Below are 19,164 nucleotides of genomic sequence, written 5' to 3' on the forward strand. Positions count from 1 at the left end.
AGTAACCCATGCTTGTCATAAAAGGCGGCTAACGGGATCGGGTGGTCAGGCTCACTGACTTGGTTGACACATGTCATCGGTTCCCAATCATGCTGGTGATCACTGGATTGTCTGGTCCAGACTTGATTATTTACTCATTCACTCACTTTAGTGCAAGTCTGCAAAATGCACCAATTCAAGATGTGTTTGATATATCTGCTGATTACTATTGAAAAATATTGAATGTTTTAGTTTTTCCAGAAATGATATGATTACAGATGGACAGACTGCATGATAAACAAATTGACCTTATTACGACAGCTGATACTTGTTACTACATTACTTAAGGCATAAGGGTTACACAGCATCAAGTAACCTGTCCATGAAATTTTGCATTTGCAAAGAAGTTATGAGAAGACTTTCATAAAAGCTTGTCCTCCTTGGGAGGACGGGACTGGTGAGCAGTGCATGTGTTGCTGACAAAGGGGACACAATATTTAAATGTTGAACATTTTTGTTCGTTGTTTAATGCCGCACACAGTAATATTCCAGCTATATGATGGTGTTTTGTATTGAGACTAGACAAAAGGTGATCAACATCATTAGCATCGATCTACGCAGATTGAATACGATAACATGTTTACCAAGTCAGTGAGTCTGACCTCCCGATCCTACCGTATTAGTCACCTTTAACGGCAAGCATGGGTTGCTAAAGATAATTCTAATCCGGATACTCCTGGTATTACCATGCAGTTCCTTGATAATGCATAAATGATGGTCAATACAGGAGACAACAACAGTGTTAATTACAGGAGTATTTATTATAACAGGTATGTACAGGTATCAGCAGTATTGAACATATGGTACAATGTGCATAGTTACTACATTATACAAACAAAGAGTTAAACCACATTTAAGAAGAGTACATTGAAGGTAAAAAGACATCTGATCAGTCCAGATCATCTGAATTACTTCTTTTACAGGCCTTATCCAAACTCTATATACTTTAAAAATCCATCCTGACAGTTGAATCCCTGCTATCTCAGACTCCTGTTGTCCTTTGAAATAGTTTGACTTCTGAGGTGTTTCACACATCCGACCTTAATGTCAGATCAATCAGTGAGGGCAACAATGTATACTTACCATATTGTCTCTGACATGAGTTCACCTATAACTATAATCACTGAGTTGTGCCTATTGTATTCTTATGTACACGTACACCTTTTGAAGTTTTGGTGGTAAAGGACTGCTGGAGTGAACAAGAGAATAATACAGTGTCACTTTTAATGTTGAAATACAAGATTAACAAGTTTATTTCTCAAATCTCCTTCAAGGGTGGGGAAAGGTGGTTAAGCGATGGTAGATGTGTAAAACAAGTCGTTAAATTGCTGTGGCCTTGAAATTATTGACTGGCCACTAGTTTGTAAAGTGAATCCAGCTCGTGTTAGTTGTCAATGGTATTGTCGTGTAATTGTCCTGAGAAAAGGGAGACACTGAGCACATTGCGTAGGAGGGACGGAATATGACAACATACTCAACTCATATCACAGATATTGGTGCAGAAATTAATGCATTAGAATGAAAATGTCACAATAAGGCCACGATACATTAATGACCTGATTGACAGCCCCCACCCATGCCACCAACAGATGAAGAAAATCAATTTGATCCCTTTTTCTTGTACTTGATGAAATACATACAAGCATAGTTACGCAACATGCTCTAGGAGAAGCATATACACTAACAGGTGAAAAACTTCAAATGATTCTTCCTCAATGTTGATAAATTTGGATGAAAATGTACTCAATTAATGGCCTTATTAATAATTGATAACTTCATTCATAAACTGAGCATTTATATTCAGAGAAGCAAGTTGAGTACCTCCAAATTATGATTACTTTTGGCAGTATTTATGAAATACATGTGACATGAGACAACATTGCCTTCTGAGACACAACTTGAGAATAAAGTTATGAGATGACATGATTATTATCCTGGGCTTGCTAGGAATATAATTAAATACTGATTGTCAACGAAACAATGTAATGTCACATATGAATATTTGTATCACTTTTAATTTCTACCAATTACAGTTTTGTATCTGTAAGCAATGAAAGTTCACTTTTAAACTATTGGAAAATACAATTGTCTTGTACCTCACTGTATTGCCAAGAGAATTTTAGGACATTCAACATATTAAAGTATGCATTGTGAAAAGTGTCTCTGCTAGAAATTGTGCTTATCAATAATGAAATGATTTTTTTATGTGATTATTCAGTTATGTTTTGCAAAGACACTTCCTTCAAGTTTAAATTAACCTCTAGGATATGACTTACACCTCTATGAACAAAACATCTACTTGGGCATCATTCATAAAATTTGAATAAGTAAATTTGTCTTTATCAGTCACAAACATTGTATCAAACAGAAACCATTGTAATAGGTTTTCATCTGAAAACAGTAAGATTCACTAACAAATCAAAATTAATATTGAAAATGTAGACATAAATACAAATATAATCTGTTTCATAAATTCAATAAATGAATAAAAACACTTAACAAAATTCTTAGTTTTTTAATTTAATCTTATAATGATGTTGATATATTTTCCATCTGAAAGGACACAACAATTTGAATAATGAATTGCTATTCTTCCAGGGAATGGTATCACAGTTCATGATGATATTACTCTTAATGTTGAGCAGTGGCTATTTCCTCTTGCCATTGCAAGGTCGCAGATAGGGTGGACGTACTGTCTTGTACATTGGCAGCCATTGCCGGCCACTGGTCAGCTGGTCAATGTCCTGATGATCAGAACTGATCATCAAGGAGATTTTCGTTGGCACCGCTTCTGAAAAAACAAAATGACCCCATAATCTAGTTTTAAACATGTGAGTGAGTTTAGTTTTACACCACACTCAGCAATATTGCAGCTATAATGGTGGCCGTCTGTAGATAACCAAGTCTGGCCCACAATCCAATGATCAACAGCATGAGCATCGATCTACGCAATTAGGATACATTGACTTGTCAACCAAGTCAGCGAGCCTGACCACTCGATCCTGTTGGTCGCCTCTTGTGACAAACATGGATTACTGAAAACCAATTCTAACCCGGATCTTCATACGTCAGTTTCGGTCATGCAACACAATGGTTGATAGTATCAGTTAAGGTCCACACTGTCAGGGCCTGACCATCGGCCATAATTACACAAACCCACTATCAAGAACATCCCAACAACATTATTCATGCATGAACACATTCACTGCGGTCTTCATTATGGGCTCTTATGGGCAGAGCAGTTTTTGACAAGAATATTCTTCAAATGTTTTCATGATTTTGGATATAACAGTGATGACACACAACATAAGGGGATCATTGAACCTGACAAGGATAACACACAACATAAGGGGATCATTAAACCTTACAAGGATAATGCACAACATGAGGGGGATCATTAAACCTCATGCGGATAACACACAACATAAGGGGTTCATTACACCTTACATGGATAACACACAACATAAGGGGATCATTAAACCTTACAAGGATAACACACAACATAAGGGGATCATTAAACCTTACGAGGATAACACACAAGATGAGGGGACCATTAAACCTGATGAGGATAACACACAACATGAGGGGGGATCATTAAACCTCATGGGATAACACACAACATAAGGGGGTCATTAAACCTTACATGGATAACACACAACATAAGGGGATCATTAAACCTTACAAGGATAATGCACAACATAAGGGGATCATTAAACCTTACAAGGATAACACACAACATAAGGGGATCATTAAACCTTACGAGGATAACACACAAGACGAGGGGGACCATTAAACCTGAAGAGGATAACACAACATAAGGGGGGATCATTAAACCTCAAGCGGATAACACAACATAAGGGGGTCATTAAACCTTACATGGATAACACACAACATAAGGGGATCATTAAACCTCATGCGGATAACACACAAGATGAGGGGGACCATTAAACCTGAAGAGGATAACACACAACATAAGGGGGGATCATTAAACCTCAAGCGGATAACACACAACATAAGGGGTCATTAAACCTTACATGGATAACACACAACATAAGGGGATCATTAAACCTTACAAGGATAATGCACAACATAAGGGGATCATTAAACCTTACAAGGATAACACACAACATAAGGGGATCATTAAACCTTACAAGGATAACACACAACATAAGGGGATCATTAAACCTTACAAGGATAACACACAAGATCAGGGGGACCATTAAACCTGAAGAGGATAACACACAACATAAGGGGGGATCATTAAACCTCAAGCGGATAACACACAACATAAGGGGTCATTAAACCTTACATGGATAACACACAACACAAGGGGATCATTAAACCTTACATGGATAACACACAACACAAGGGGATCATTAAACCTGACAATGACAAACAACATAGAAAGTTCATTAAACCTGATGAACTACAACATAAGGGACTCACTAAACCATGGAAGTTATGTTGATTCCCAGTACCCCAGCACACACTGTCTAACCCTGTTATCTGACTTAGGAGCACCAATGCCATGCTGTTATTCAGATGATTCACATCAAATTATTGTATTAGTTTCACCAAGGTTACATTCACTGCAATCCAAACACCAGAGATATCTTCCAAAGACAAACATACACTGAAATATGTTCATGAATACTTTACATCAGAAACAATAAGCTAAATCAAATTAATCAGAATATTTTATGAAAGAGAATATTTCATGCATAACATTCACATTTTATGGTGTGTCAGCTGCACACAAATACACCTGAGAAAAAGGTTAAGCACCCCTGATTTTATATCATTCTAATAAAATAATCTTTTAGAAAATAGCACAAAAGACATCTTGTCTTAATTTTCTTACAAAATACATTGACTTTGTGCACAAAGTGATGTACCTGTATTCAAATAAACAAATCTAAAATGGAGTATCTTAAAATTAGTTTTGTGACTGTTCCACAACAATAAATATTTGACAACCCTTTCACTTGCTTTCTCTCCTTTGTGGTAAGGGGTAGCCTAGTTATTAAAGCATTCGCTCACCACGCAAAAGATTTGGGTTTGATTCCCTACATGGGTACAAAGTGAGAAGCACATTTCTGGTGTCCCCCGCCGTGATATTGCTGGAAGTTTGCTAAAAGTGACGTAAAGCTAAACTCATTCACACTCACTCCTAGTTCCATCATATGATTCGACCCTGTATTTGCGAGCATCTGGAGGAACACACAATGTTCTTATCTCATCTTTAAATCAGATAAATGTAACATGCACATATCAAAACAATTAGGAAGATAGTTCAAAATTTTGAACATCAAATGTTTATCCATAAATAGAAAACATATCTTCATTGTTCTGACAGTATGAGCAAGTAAATTTAAGTTCTGTTGCAGGGGCAGATACAGCTTTTTGATAAAGGGGGGTGCACACTGTTGAGAAAAGGCGGGGTGCACACTTCATTTTCAACCGAATTTCAATGGTCATTTAACAAACTTTCAGCACAAATCCCCCCCCCCCCCTTCTGGATCCGCCTATGTGTTGGCAGTTTGTAAATCTGCTTCACGTTATATCAAAGTAAACCTCTGATCTTAAAAAATATATCCAACATCAAAATTATCAAATTGGTTCTACAAACTAATCAAAAACAAGTTAAATATACATGCTTTCATTTTGTGTAATGAATTATTTGTCATTGCTCAGTAAAGTATGAAGAAAATATTTAGCCGAATTTTTAAAATGCTAATGCTCCAAGTGGTGAAATTTGGTTGGTAATATTGATAACTATATTAATTTGGAACAATTTATGGCTCAATGCTGCTCATGTCTTAAGGGAATATAATTGTAATGAATTATTTTCAGGATATGTTGATGCAAGGATATTTTTCTCCAATTCCAAAGTTTGTGTTGTTAAATATTAGACGAGGGGGTGGTGCTTAACCTTGATGCAGGTATACAATCAAGCTGGTGTTAAATAAATGCTTTTGTCACTCCACGCCACATCACACACAGTGCATCTCCCCAACACAGTTCTGACACCGAGGTGACCCCACACACAAGCAGTCAATAATAATATTTGAATAGCAGCCTGAAAACTGTGAGTCTTCACCAGACAGACAAGTGGTCCACAGCATGAACAACAACCCACTCCACCAGAGGAAGACTACAACGTCAACCAAGTCACCGTAACCATGTTGTGTTATTGGTATTCAACTTCGTGAGTAAGTATAGTTTAACGCCGCTTTTAGCAATATTTCAGCAATATCACAACAGTGGACACCAGAAATGGGCTTCACACATTATGCCCATGTGGTGAATCGAACCCAGGTCCACGGCGTGACAAGCAAACGCTTTAACCACTGGGCTACCCCACCGTCCCTATTCAACTTAGCAGATGTGTACTAGGGCTGAATACAATACATATCACAAATACTGGGTAACGAATACAAAGTTGATGCATAATTTTTGTATTCAGTGAAACAATAAAACATATTCTATTTATCACGACAGTGATTAGTGACTACATTACTGTCAATTTAAATATGTAAATATGACTATTATCCTGCCTGGCTTGGATATTCCATTTTGCAAATCTTGTTTTCATCATAAACCCAACTTCAAGTGAAAAAAACTCAATTTTAAATAAGTTTGTGAATATTTGGTATTAGTGATCATGAATACTGGATTGAATTCATGAAGGGATACGTTTCGATTCATTAAATATGTGATTGAATCCTAACAGTGGGGGCGGTGGGTTAGCTTAGTAGTTAAAGCGTTGGCTTGTCACGCCGAAGACCGGGTTTGATTCCCCACATCGGCACAATGTGTTAAGCCCATTTCTGGTGTCCCCCGCCGTGATATTGCTGGAATATTGCTAAAAGCGGCGTAAAACTAAACTCAGTCAGTCAGTCAGCCTAACACTGATAATATGTACAATGTCCAAAACAACAGGGAACACCTGTTAGCATAAGACTTTTGCTGGTTGATATATCATGCATGGCAGTCATCTAATTTGAGCAAATGCATTATGGGTTGAATTATGTACAGGGTAAAAACCTTAAAGTAAGAAAAATAATGCCAAACTCTTTCTCAGAAGTTGGTCTGATTGGTTGTTGATTTCATGGGTAAAAGTGTCTATCACAAAGGAACAGGGATGTAATACACAGGAAAATTGATGATTGTGGAGACATTCTGTGTTGGCATCATTTCAAAAACAGGTCTCAATTCGATCACAGGATCTTTTACCAAAATGTTATGCATATTCATGGTCCAAACCTTCCTTTGAGGCCAAAGAAAAGGCTCCGAAGGGTGTTTTTTTACCATACATACATACATTTTGATAAATAGAATGGGATTCATTTAAACTCTGATCTAGAAGTAGTTGCTGTCTAACCTGACAAACACTGGACAACAGACCAACATACCTACTGAGATTATATATGTGCTGAGAGTATAGTCAAAGTTATCAAGGTGTACAACTGGCTGGATACACTGTGTACTGTTGAGAGTGTATTATGTCCCCAATACAACACACAGGTGAATGATACACGCAAGCAGTGCAGGGTACACGATACGTGGGTCTTACCAATAACCTGCCGATTAGATCGGGCTGACCTTCCCCGAGAAGCAGCCTGCGAGAACGGAGGCACAAAATGAAAGAAAACCATGAATTCAAAAACTGCAAGGTTACTTCAAACATGGCATCCTAACAAACATCACTGAAAACTCTATTAAATTATGTTAAGTAAGTATTGAAGCATAAATGTTTTTTAGGGGCTATGCCTAATTGTAAGGTTTCATATTTGAGGTTTGGAAAAAGTGTCACTGTTCAGGGGTGGATCCAGAGGGGGTTAGCGGGGGTGCACACCCCCCCCAAACAATTTCCCTGAGGAGCATTTCCCCCTAACCTTTGGACTTCATGATTTATGTGCACCCCCTTTCCCCAATATCCTGGATCCGCCCCTGACTGTTACCAAGGTAACATGCCCCACCTCAGAGCATGGTCTCTCCTCCCGACTGCTGGCGCCACTGTCGTCCCGGGTCAGCTGTGGTGCAGAGGTCACTGTGACATGGTTGTCATACTCCAGCTGGTAGAGTTTCTGTTGCTTAACTTCAACCTCAGATTTCTTGTTCCTGCGAGCAGTATTGGACTTTGGTCCTAGAGTTACTTCCCTCTGTTCGGCTTCCGGATGTCGATGGTCATCTCGGTTCTTTCTTTTCCCGTCTATTCTATCATGTTGAATTTCTTTGGTTAGCTTTCTTTCTTTCTGAAAAAGGTAGAGCACCATCACCATCTCACAACCATCTTTCCCTGTAACTCCGAGGTCAGTCTCATCTCTATCTCACCCTGTAGCTCAGGTGTCAGTGACTCACTTACCTTGTGTCGGTTTAGCTCCAAGATCAGTAAGTCGCTTCTGTTTCTCACTGAAACTCTGGTGTCAGTTACTCATATCTGAGTCTCTGAGGTCAGTGACTCACCTCTACATCTCCCTATAGCTCTCAGATCAGTGACTCATCTCTGTATCTCCCAGAAGCTCTGAGGTCAGTGACTCACCTCCATATCTCCCTGTAGCTCTGAGGTCAGTGACTCACCTCCATATCTCCCTGTAGCTCTGAGGTCAGTGACTCACCTCTATATCTCCCTGTAGCTCTGAGGTCAGTGACTCACCTCTATATCTCCCTGTAGCTCTGACGTCAGGCTGTCAATCTCCTCACTCGTCTCCTTCAGCAGTTTTCGGATGTAGGTTCTTCAAGAAGAAACAAGAGTCATCAGAAGATGACAAATCCCCTGGCACCCACAAATTTGAAAGAACAAATCATTCGTCCATATACAAGAGTAGTTATAGAGCTGTCAAAACAATAACCTGGAATGGAGATTCATGTCCTTGTACTTCTATGTCAGGTACACAACAATATCAAAGTCAAAGGTAAAAATACAAATCTTAAGAGTCCCTGACAGCAAAAGGCAGCAGTTGACAATCTTGTTTTTGTTTGTGCACAGTTTTATAAAAGAATACCTAATACTCTATCGAGATCTTTTGTAGAGACCGTGGTGGCTGAGCGGGTTAGGTGGCTGACTTTGTGTGCTGGCGATTAGGTGCCTGACTCTGAGGGTGTGGGATCGATTCTCGGATAGGACTCAACCCGAAAAGCTCTAGAATCTGTACTTTACTGAAAAATTGTAATCCCAAATATACCATAGATAAGAGTGAGTGAGTTTAGTTTTATGCCACACTCGGCAATATTCCAGCCACATGGTGGCAGTCTGTAAATAATCGACGAGTCTGGACCAGACCAGCATCAATCTCATTAATTGGGATACGATGATATGTGTCAACCAAGTCAGCAAACCTGACCACCCAATCCTGTTAGTCGCCTCTTGCGACAAGCATGGGTTTACTGAAGATCAATTCTAACCTGGATCTTCACGGGTCCTGTCAACAAGAGAAATTTATCAATTACTGATTATCATCAGCACAAACTTCAATCTGAAATCCTGACCTTAACAGTCATCTCACACCCTGATCCTATCCCACTATCACTCTCACTTACCCTGTAGTGGGGCTGAGACTGCTCTGTCCAGCTGTTGTCGCCAGGGACTGTTTCAGTTCACGGATGCTGTTCATGGCGTTGTTCATCTCTTCGTTGGCATGGGCAGACTGTACACGGGGCTGCTGACGCACATAGGTTGTTGTGAGGTCGAGTACATCATTAGTGCTGAGAGCTCGTGGAACTTGGGACTCCTCCTCCTCATGCATACCTTATTAATAAATTGGAAAGTGCATTTATTCTATGCTAAAAAATAGCAATCAATCATTAGCATCCAGTTTCAATGAGAGAACATTAGCACAAGACAGTACAACACTAAATTTTCAATACATCCTCTGTGTTTCCAAATTATTGACAATTTAACAGTTACTTTGATTTAAGATTTGGTTTGGTTTGTTGTTCTACACCGCACACAGCAATATTCCAACTATATGGTGGCAGTCTGTAAATAATCAAGTTTGGACCAGAAAAATCAGTGATCAACAGCATGAGCATCAATCTACACAATCGGGATACGATGACATGTGTCAACCAAGTCTGCAAGCCTGACCACCTGACCAGTTATGATTGACAGAGAACTATTTGTCCTTACCCATCCTGCTTTTGCGACCATTTTTGTCCCGTTGCCCTCGAAGCGATCCACTTCTCCTGCTATGATCGAATGATCCTGGAATCAATAATATTATTAATTATAGAACATCACTTTAACCTAGAACATTCACAAGAGTCAAGAAGAGGATTGCAGTTGAACAAGTTAACCTAATATGGAACAGCATCTTGATTGAACGTATGTGCTTGAGTTTAATAAACAGGCATAGCAGCAGCAGGAGGTTAGTTTGTTGTGTAACTCTAACATTAGCTCTCAGCAAAACAAGCATGGGTGACGGAGCTTTCTCTTCTGCAGCTTCCCTCCTCTGGAACAGTCTTTCCCTGTCTCTCATATCACCAATGGAAACAACAAACTTCAAATCAGCTCTAAAGACGTATCGCTTTCTTCAAGCATACCCAAACTGACTACCTTCTTGTGTTTCTGTTTTTACATGTTTTAACTCTGTACAGCACCACTGAGCACCATACTGATGGATTTTAGGAGCGACAGAAATGCATTATTATTATCATTATTACAGCCACATGATTTGTTAAACAACTTTTATTGTAAGTTGAATAAAATTCTGAGATTTTAATGTTCAATTGGCAAGGTAAAGTTATGAGGATTCGCAATCTTAATTTCACATTATTTGATTTACCTTTTTGTTTAAAGTGAAATTAATCGGTACGTTTTCACTGCAAACAGATTATAGCTGCTGATCAATTCTAAGCCAGAATCCCTAACCTTTCTTTCTTTCATTAGTTCATTAATCTGTTAGCTGGTTCATGTGCCTTTGTGTTTGTTCCACACAGATTTAGCACTTCTGAGTTCATCATTGCAGTCAGTGCAGAAATTATGCTAATAATTGTCACTTGTCTGCTGACAGGCAATTTTCAAAATGACTGGGGTATCATGTACCTAACAGATATCTTCTAGATTAATACAGCTGCAAAAACTATGTATACCTTCTGTATCTACATCCTCTCTGTCGTCTTGGTATGTGTCGTAGTTGACAAACGTTGCTGACGGGATGCGAGCTCGTGGTCGATCACCTAGGAAGCAACCGCATACACCTATCATATGAAGACATATACTGGCATGTTAACACCTATACTGCCATGTGAACACATGTATTGGCATGTGAACACCTGTACTGGAATGTTAACGCCTATTCTTGCATAATGTTAACACCAAAACTGACATGTGAACACCTGTACTGACATTTTAACACCTTTATTGGCATGTTAGCACCTATACTGGCATGCAGACATCTGTATTGGCATATTAACACCTTTACAGGCATGTGAACACCTATCTTGGCACATTAACACCTTATACTGGCAAGTAAACAATTGTATTGGCATGTGAACACCTGTATGGCATGTGAACACCTGTATTGCCATGTGGACACATATAGTGGCATGTTCACACCTATACTGGCAAGTTAACACCTGTATTGGCATGTAAACACCTGTATTGGCATGTGAACACCTGTATTGCCATGTGGACACATATAGTGGCATGTTCACACCTATACTGGCAAGTTAACACCTGTATTGGCATGTAAACACCTGTATTGGCATGTGAACACCCATGTGGACAAAGATATTATCATGAGAACTTGTACTGTCCTGTATTCTCCTGTGTATATATATATGTGAATACCTGTCTGTAGACAATATCAACAGGTCAGTTCCTCAGACACTCACAGAGGCCTGATTAATTATCAGAAGATTTGTTGCATGCGTTTTGTTGCATTGTTTTTTCTTATCCTTCTCAAACTGTGTTAAAGGGAAGAAATATTGCAACTTTTCTCAATGGATGTCTGGTTGTGGCTTTTGGTTCCTGATGGTCCACATGCACACATAAACGTCTGTCTGTCTGTCTGTTGCAAATGTCTCTCACCTTTTCTGCCATCAGTGTGCTTCTCATCAAAAGGGTTCGGATGCTGTTTGATGAGATTACTCTTATCTACCTAAAACATTTTGGGAGAAAAGGTTCATGTCACTTTCAAAACAAATGGGGGTATTTGCAAACCAGGATCTACCCAGAATTCCAAACTAAGTTTACTGCCATCATATAGCTGGAATATTGCTGAGTGTGGCATTAAATAATAAACAACAAACAAACAAACCAAACTAAGTATTCTTCATATGCAAATTGGGAACATACCATTATTTTGTTAAGGCACATATTTTCTGAAATGCAACATAGCATTATGTGCAAAAATGTAATAGTAAGCATTATACATTTTCCCTCTTTACTGGAGTGAGTGAGTTCAGTTTTACACCACACTCAGCAGCTATATGGCGGCGGCGGCCTGTAAATAAAATCAGGTCTTGACCAGACAATCTTGTGATCAACAGCATGAGCATCGATCTACGCAATTGGGATACAATGACATGTCTCAACCAAGTCAGTGAGCCTGACCACCCGATCCTGTTAGTCGCCTCTTACGACAAGCATGAGTTACTGAAGATCAATTCTAACCTGGATCTTCATGGGTCCTCTTTACTGGGCATGTTACTAGTGTCATCATGTGTACCACCCTATATAGCCATAGCATAAGATAAACTACATTACATGAACAAGTTTAGTCTATGAGTTCTTTGAAATGCATTAAGAGTTTAGTTGTAGTTTAGTGTAGATAAATCCGTCATCTATCATTATAAAATGGAGACTGGCTATGTTGGAAAATTGTGGATGTGTTGACCTCAGACGAGACTAACACCCACCTTCTGTAGCATATCCTGTTGTCGTTGCTGTGCTGCTGAAACCTCCACCAGGTGGCGTGGCATCTGCCGCCTGTCCAGCGGGGGTACGTTACTCTGGCGGGACTTGAGGTAGTCCTCCACAGTCACCTCAGCTGTAACATGTACAACATCAGCATCTACACACTCAGTGCTACATCAATACACTCCTATATCTTGTTACAATGAATTGAAAATGTCACCCACATTTTTCTATGCACATGTAACATTAATGACACTCTGCAGCTGTTATTAACGTGGTCTGTATGTTGTGGTACTTATCGAAATCCAAGATCTAGGAAAACTTCTTACAGTCTTATAATAAGCTTAGTAAATATATCCATATATTCACATCTATTGAAGAATGTAAACTGACAAATTTGAGCTGGTAGTTTTTGGCACTGACCATAAATGAATGTGTACACATTACGTTGGACAATTGTGATTACTGATTGGAATTGAAATGTAAGTGCCAAGCCCTCAATATTTTATTGCTGAAAATATCTCCAGAACTCCAGATGAGTATTATCTTTGCAGAAAATATATAATCATAACCCCATAAATTTCACGTTGTTTTAGTTCAAATACCTGTCTGTGACTGTATGAACCTTTTTTCATGATAAAGAAGTAAAATTATCTTCCTCATCACTTCTCCAACATACACAACCATAATCAACTTGTTTGAAAGTTAGTCATCACATCTATAAAAGTTACAACATTTATTACTGAAGTCGATTAAGAAATATAACACATTTAGAGGAAATATTAGAAAAGATGTTGAGACTAAAATACTAAGCTTTAAATTAATAATGATAATTCATTGAAAATAATCATCCTAAAACAAAGTAAAACATTCTACCATTCAAACTAAAGAAATAACATTCAATCTGAAAAATGAACATCCATTATATTTTGACCATTATATACCGGTACTACTTTCAATAAGCTGACATGGGTTAGTAGGAGAATAGTATTTTTGTTAGTCTGGGAGATGGGCCAGGAATTTGGTGTAAGTCTTACGCTCATCTGTACTCCGCCGAGAGAATAACTTCCAAATCTTAAAGTAGGAATTGCCTAGAACAGTGTAAAACAAAACACAGCTGCAACAACAAAATGTGCGACAAACAAAACGCTGAGATCTTCTGCACAATGAACACATTCCAATTTTATGTTTAAATTATAATTTTTTGTGAAGAGGGAACTACAAACTTTGAAATGCATTCCAAAGTGATATTCTTGTTCCAACCTTATAAAAGGATAAGACTTAAAAACATTTCAGTTTTGATGGATTGAAAAATTAGTCATGAAATGATAGAGGCAGAAAATCCCTTGTGTATATTAAACACAAATAGTGTAAATATTGTTAACAATTTTAATACACATAATTACTTATGAATCACCTTGTACATCTAATAAATGAGAGAAACATCTACAAACACAGTGTATTCACGGGTAATCAATTCTGCCATCTCAAAACAAAATGACATATCTTTTTCAGTAAATAATGAATTACAAGTATTAAGATATTACTTATAAAATATTATAAAATTCAAACAAAAGTGCTACAAATGATTTCTAAATCACACACATAAAAGTCACTGGAACTATTACATAAAACCAGCATTAATTAGAGGCAAGCAACAGGAATATTAATATTCATATTTTTTCAAAATGGCCATCCTCAAAGCTGCATTTGTTTGAAGATAGCAGATAAGAAATTACCAATTTTGAAAACATATTCACATTGAAACAATACATGAAACATGTTCATAATATTTCCATGAAAACATTGACACAATTTAGATATTTTACAATCTCTCTCTGAGCAGGTGTTATTTGAGGACTTAAAACACCCCGAAAAGATAACAGATAAAACCATAATTTTGTATTGATGAGTAATATTATTTGCCTGCACATTGCTGTATGCTGGTAAGTACAATAACGTTGACCATGACGTCAAATCCCATTTCCCCTCGCCTTCATACTTTTAGGTTGATGGTGGTTGTCGTATTTGTCTATGAATATATATGATGCTGTTGATAAACTGCATATAACTCAATTAAAAAAGGAATCACAGGGTTGGTACAGTCTATAGACTTACCAAGTCATCATTCAGATGACATTTTCAACACAAGTGATACTATCTTATTTGTCTGTTTTACACTAAAATACTTTCTTGTGTTAGAAGACTAGAGATTAGATCATATTCCAAGCCATTTTTCCAATGTTTAAGGCAGTTCAATGTATTTTGCTAGTGTGATTGTCACCAAACCCATCTACTCTGAGTAAAGGTGAAATAGTTAGATATTAGACATTGTCATTATTAGTTAGCTTTTGCAAGAAGAAAGAGTAGCATTGATAACTTTCTTATGATACTATCAGAAGTGGACATGTTAGGCTGTAGACTTTTCTACGATATATGTGTGTGTTAATGTACACTGAATGATTTTATGAGATAAGGCTAAAATTATAGCACAAATAGCCAAGAAAACAGTTTAATTTAAGTGTAGAATACTTCACAAACAAGCTAGATCCCAAATACCACATAGACCAAACCTTGTTAATCCAGACCTAGTACAAATACAGCTCTAAATCATATTGGTTTCAACCAATTGATACTTGTTTTGAGAGTAAAGGTAAGGAGAATAAAACATAACATTATTTACTGATCTTGAAGAAATTGTTTTATCATGGCAGATGTTGAAACTTATGGAACACCTTAAGAATAAAATTGTGGAATTAAAAGCTATATTTACATCCCTAAAAATCTTCCACTACAATCTTACTACAGGAAATAGACACATTTACAATGTACTAAAAGTACATTGTCATATATATAGTCCATTGATTCCTACCTTCCTCGTGTCATAAAATAGGGAGCACTTTGTGTAAAAGTCCATAATCCCATAACTTAAACTGTTTGACAGAATCAAGTTCGCTGACACTCTGTTCTGGAAGTTAACTGTCTGGATTAACAAGGTTTTGGTGTGCACGAATGAAGCACTGGTTAAGGTAAGAAGATGTAATGTTATAAGCCCTAACAGCTTGTTAGCTACTGACTAGATATCCACCTATATTGACAACGTCAGGGGAATTAATTGAGGAATTTATAGATCCAACACACAAAAATGACAAACATAAAGAAAAACATTTCAGATGTCAATACCACGTGGGTATCTATCCAGTATTAACAGTTCATTACTTGGATCATGGATAGGGACTGAACAGCCCCACAGAATTAAATGTTTATATAATGTTGACATGAAAAGTTAATTCCCAATCAATATTGCATAAATACATGAGGATTTTTATTGCAAATTTTCAGAGGAATGACATGAAATATGCTGTTTTGTTTTGCTTTTTATAAATACATAGAACAGACTAGTCAACTATAAAAAGTCAAAGAAACATTCCTCACAAAACTTCTACTCAATTTTAACTTACAAAATTACTGAAATAATTTTCTCATTGCAGGAAGCCAGCAACAAAAACCTATGATCCAAGTAATAGGCATAAAGGTTGTCTCAATAAGCAATTGATTGTCTCTATATTGAAATCTTTAAGGAACAGCTCACACAAAAGGTTAAAAAACTCTGACAGAGTTACACAAGTGACAGATCATTATTACTACTCAGAACAGCTAAGTTATGACAAGAAATCATTTAAAAACAATTTCTAGTCACAGATACAACAAAATTTAATTGAGGTAAAGGGGTTTACAAAGGTGAAACCCTAGATCCACATTGACAGGTCAAGGATGAGGGTCAAGGTCAAGAGGTCAAGGCTACCTGACGGAGGTTCAGATGAAGGTGCCAGGTCCTTATCTTGCTGTTGCTTATCCCTGATTTTCCTAAGTTTACCACCTCGAAGGTCTTTTTTCACCCCGTCGTGAGCTATATGTGAAATTGTGGATAGCAATGAAAAAAAAAAACCCAATAAAAAACATAACTAATAGTATGTGAAAGAAAGCTGACCTAATACATGTATTATAATTGTGTAGAGATTCCATTTATAATGTAACAGTTTGCTCCTTATTTTAATTTTATTTGTTTTCTGTTATTACGGTCTATTCAGTACACAGCATTGGACCAGGGCACTAATGTGTGTCACATTTCTGTTCATGTTGCATGAAGCTGGATAATGGACATCTTCTCAGTTTAATAAAAGCTCACACACTTTCAATTTTCACTGCCATTGTGAACAAAATCATTGCAAGTTTTAAAATTCTGAATTTCAAGTAATCTAAAATATTTTGTTGAATCACTGATGGGGCAGAGAGATGAACTGCATTTGTTCTTTCAAAAAGTATTTATTTTCTGCAAAGGATGAATAGGAAATTCTGGAGCACAAGATATTAAAGGTCAACATTCTTTCACATAAGGTTCAAAAACTTATTTTTTTCTTTTTGCTTAATGCAAACATGACATGCAGCAAACTGGTGTAGTTTTTTTTATAAATCAGAATCATAAACAATCAGAATATCCTAGAAAACAAAATGTTAGTTCTTTTTATATGACTATGATCATACTTAAGAGATTATATTATTGTGCAATGAAAATGAAACAAAATTCAAAATTCAAAAATATACAAATGCATTTATCTAAAACATGTGATAAAATAACTCTCCACCATGATCTATTACAACAATAAAATCATTAACAAACAAAATGAACAACTGTAGGAACCCGTTGAAACCAAAAGAGAAGCAAAACAAACCCAAAACAACAACACATGGCCTGCAAAACAATTTAAACAAGGAAAAATAATACAAATAAAAGTACAATGTTTCATCTAAATCAGTACTAAGTATATATCTAAAAATAATGACCAACCAATGTTAGATAAACTACTACTTAAACTACAAAAAACATGAAAAACTCAAGCAGGCAAAGCGTGCAAGCCTAACATGACACCAAAGCTCCCTACACCATTCCAAAACCATAAGCCTCTGATATAAACGTAAGTGCTGTGCTGGACAAGAAGTGATCAGTGCTTGTTTGAACATCACATCATTAACAGGGTTCAAAATTGACTTGTATGTTAAAAATGCATCAAGTGATGGAATATTAAATGATTTGAATAGAATTTTTGTGATAGTTCAGTGATTTCATCACTCTGGACCAAATATAACAAACAAAATTTTACAGTTTATTAAAGTTGAATGAATTATTATTTTTGGCATCATTTGAAAAAGGTTGAGGTATGATAATGAGGGCCCCTTTTATACCATTTGAGATATCAGTTCTTTAACTTTAGGTAATTGTTGACAGTTTTACAGATGAAACATATTGGCCACGTTCATGGAGCTTATTAGTGTTCCATTGGCAAAATATGCACTTAATATTTTATGTTAAGTACAGAAATACGGCTAAAATGACCAAAAAAAGGAATGATCTTTCAAACTTTAACAGAACAACATTGAGCAAATACATAAACTCAGGACAACTGTATTTGCCCTGTCCTACATTTCCTTCCGAAATCAAGGACTGTCTGTGTTCAAATATTTGACAAAGATTTCCTGGAAAATGTAGTTTTTTATGTAAAATTGATATTGATAAGGAAAAATATATATTTTTGTAAATATTTTACATAATTCTTATATTATTCAGATCTATGGTGCAAAAAAGGCCCATAACACACTGCCCCCTCAAACAAAGAGCTCTCCAAAGAAAAAACAACGAAAAAAGTAATATTTAATAAAAATAACATAAAACACATCACTGACAAACATCAATTACATACATAACTAACCCTGCACCAGACGGAACAACCATTACCAAAGGTGCAACAAAAATATGTGAAGTTCACACAAACCAACAGCCCACTTTCTCAAACAAACTGTGGTTAATTGGTGAGGGACAAAATGGTTTACCTCCTGTCCCTTGCAACTGATGTGCAACGTACTGGGCTGCGAAAGTTTGTTCATGGTGCGGACACAGCCCCTCCAGACTGAAGGGGAGGTTGCCGGGGATGTGTTTGTTGCCAGAATAGCGGAAATGAGGAACTGTCAAAGAACAGACTGGCACACTCAGAGCTATGAAGGGCAAGGTCAGACAGAGCAGGGGAAGATAACTCTATCACTACCTTCTGTCACATTTTAGAGCTGTTTCCCCATTATGAATAAGTAAAAATTGAAATTATTTTAAAAAGTATTTAAGTATTTGGGCATAACCTCCTATTAGGTTTTATTCAGATTCAAGAAATAACAACTTCACAATGCTGATAAAGCAACAGAATGGAAGCTGC

At 37.0% G+C, this 19,164-nt stretch overlaps 1 protein-coding gene across 3 annotated transcripts in view; it reads right to left on the reverse strand.

The window, feature by feature from the left end:
* Positions 1–781: 781 nt before the first annotated feature.
* LOC124281816 (cytosolic carboxypeptidase 2-like) overlaps positions 782–19,164 on the reverse strand; it is a 95,567-nt gene continuing 77,184 nt past the window's right edge. For all 3 annotated transcript variants that reach the window (XM_046717809.1, XM_046717810.1, XM_046717811.1), the window contains 12 exons: positions 18,791–18,922; positions 16,707–16,811; positions 13,939–13,992; positions 12,904–13,034; positions 12,074–12,143; positions 11,134–11,220; positions 10,172–10,246; positions 9,583–9,790; positions 8,699–8,777; positions 8,022–8,297; positions 7,616–7,661; positions 782–2,830 (listed from right to left, as the gene is read on the reverse strand). In XM_046717809.1, the coding sequence (XP_046573765.1) occupies positions 2,688–2,830; positions 7,616–7,661; positions 8,022–8,297; positions 8,699–8,777; positions 9,583–9,790; positions 10,172–10,246; positions 11,134–11,220; positions 12,074–12,143; positions 12,904–13,034; positions 13,939–13,992; positions 16,707–16,811; positions 18,791–18,922 (1,406 nt within the window). In that variant the 3' untranslated portion in view covers positions 782–2,687. The remainder of the gene's footprint in view (positions 2,831–7,615; positions 7,662–8,021; positions 8,298–8,698; positions 8,778–9,582; positions 9,791–10,171; positions 10,247–11,133; positions 11,221–12,073; positions 12,144–12,903; positions 13,035–13,938; positions 13,993–16,706; positions 16,812–18,790; positions 18,923–19,164) is intronic.

Source organism: Haliotis rubra, unplaced genomic scaffold (genome assembly GCF_003918875.1).
Source record: "Haliotis rubra isolate DU_JTF1 unplaced genomic scaffold, ASM391887v1 Scf29, whole genome shotgun sequence".
In the NCBI taxonomy this organism is placed as follows: Eukaryota; Metazoa; Mollusca; class Gastropoda; order Lepetellida; family Haliotidae; genus Haliotis; species Haliotis rubra.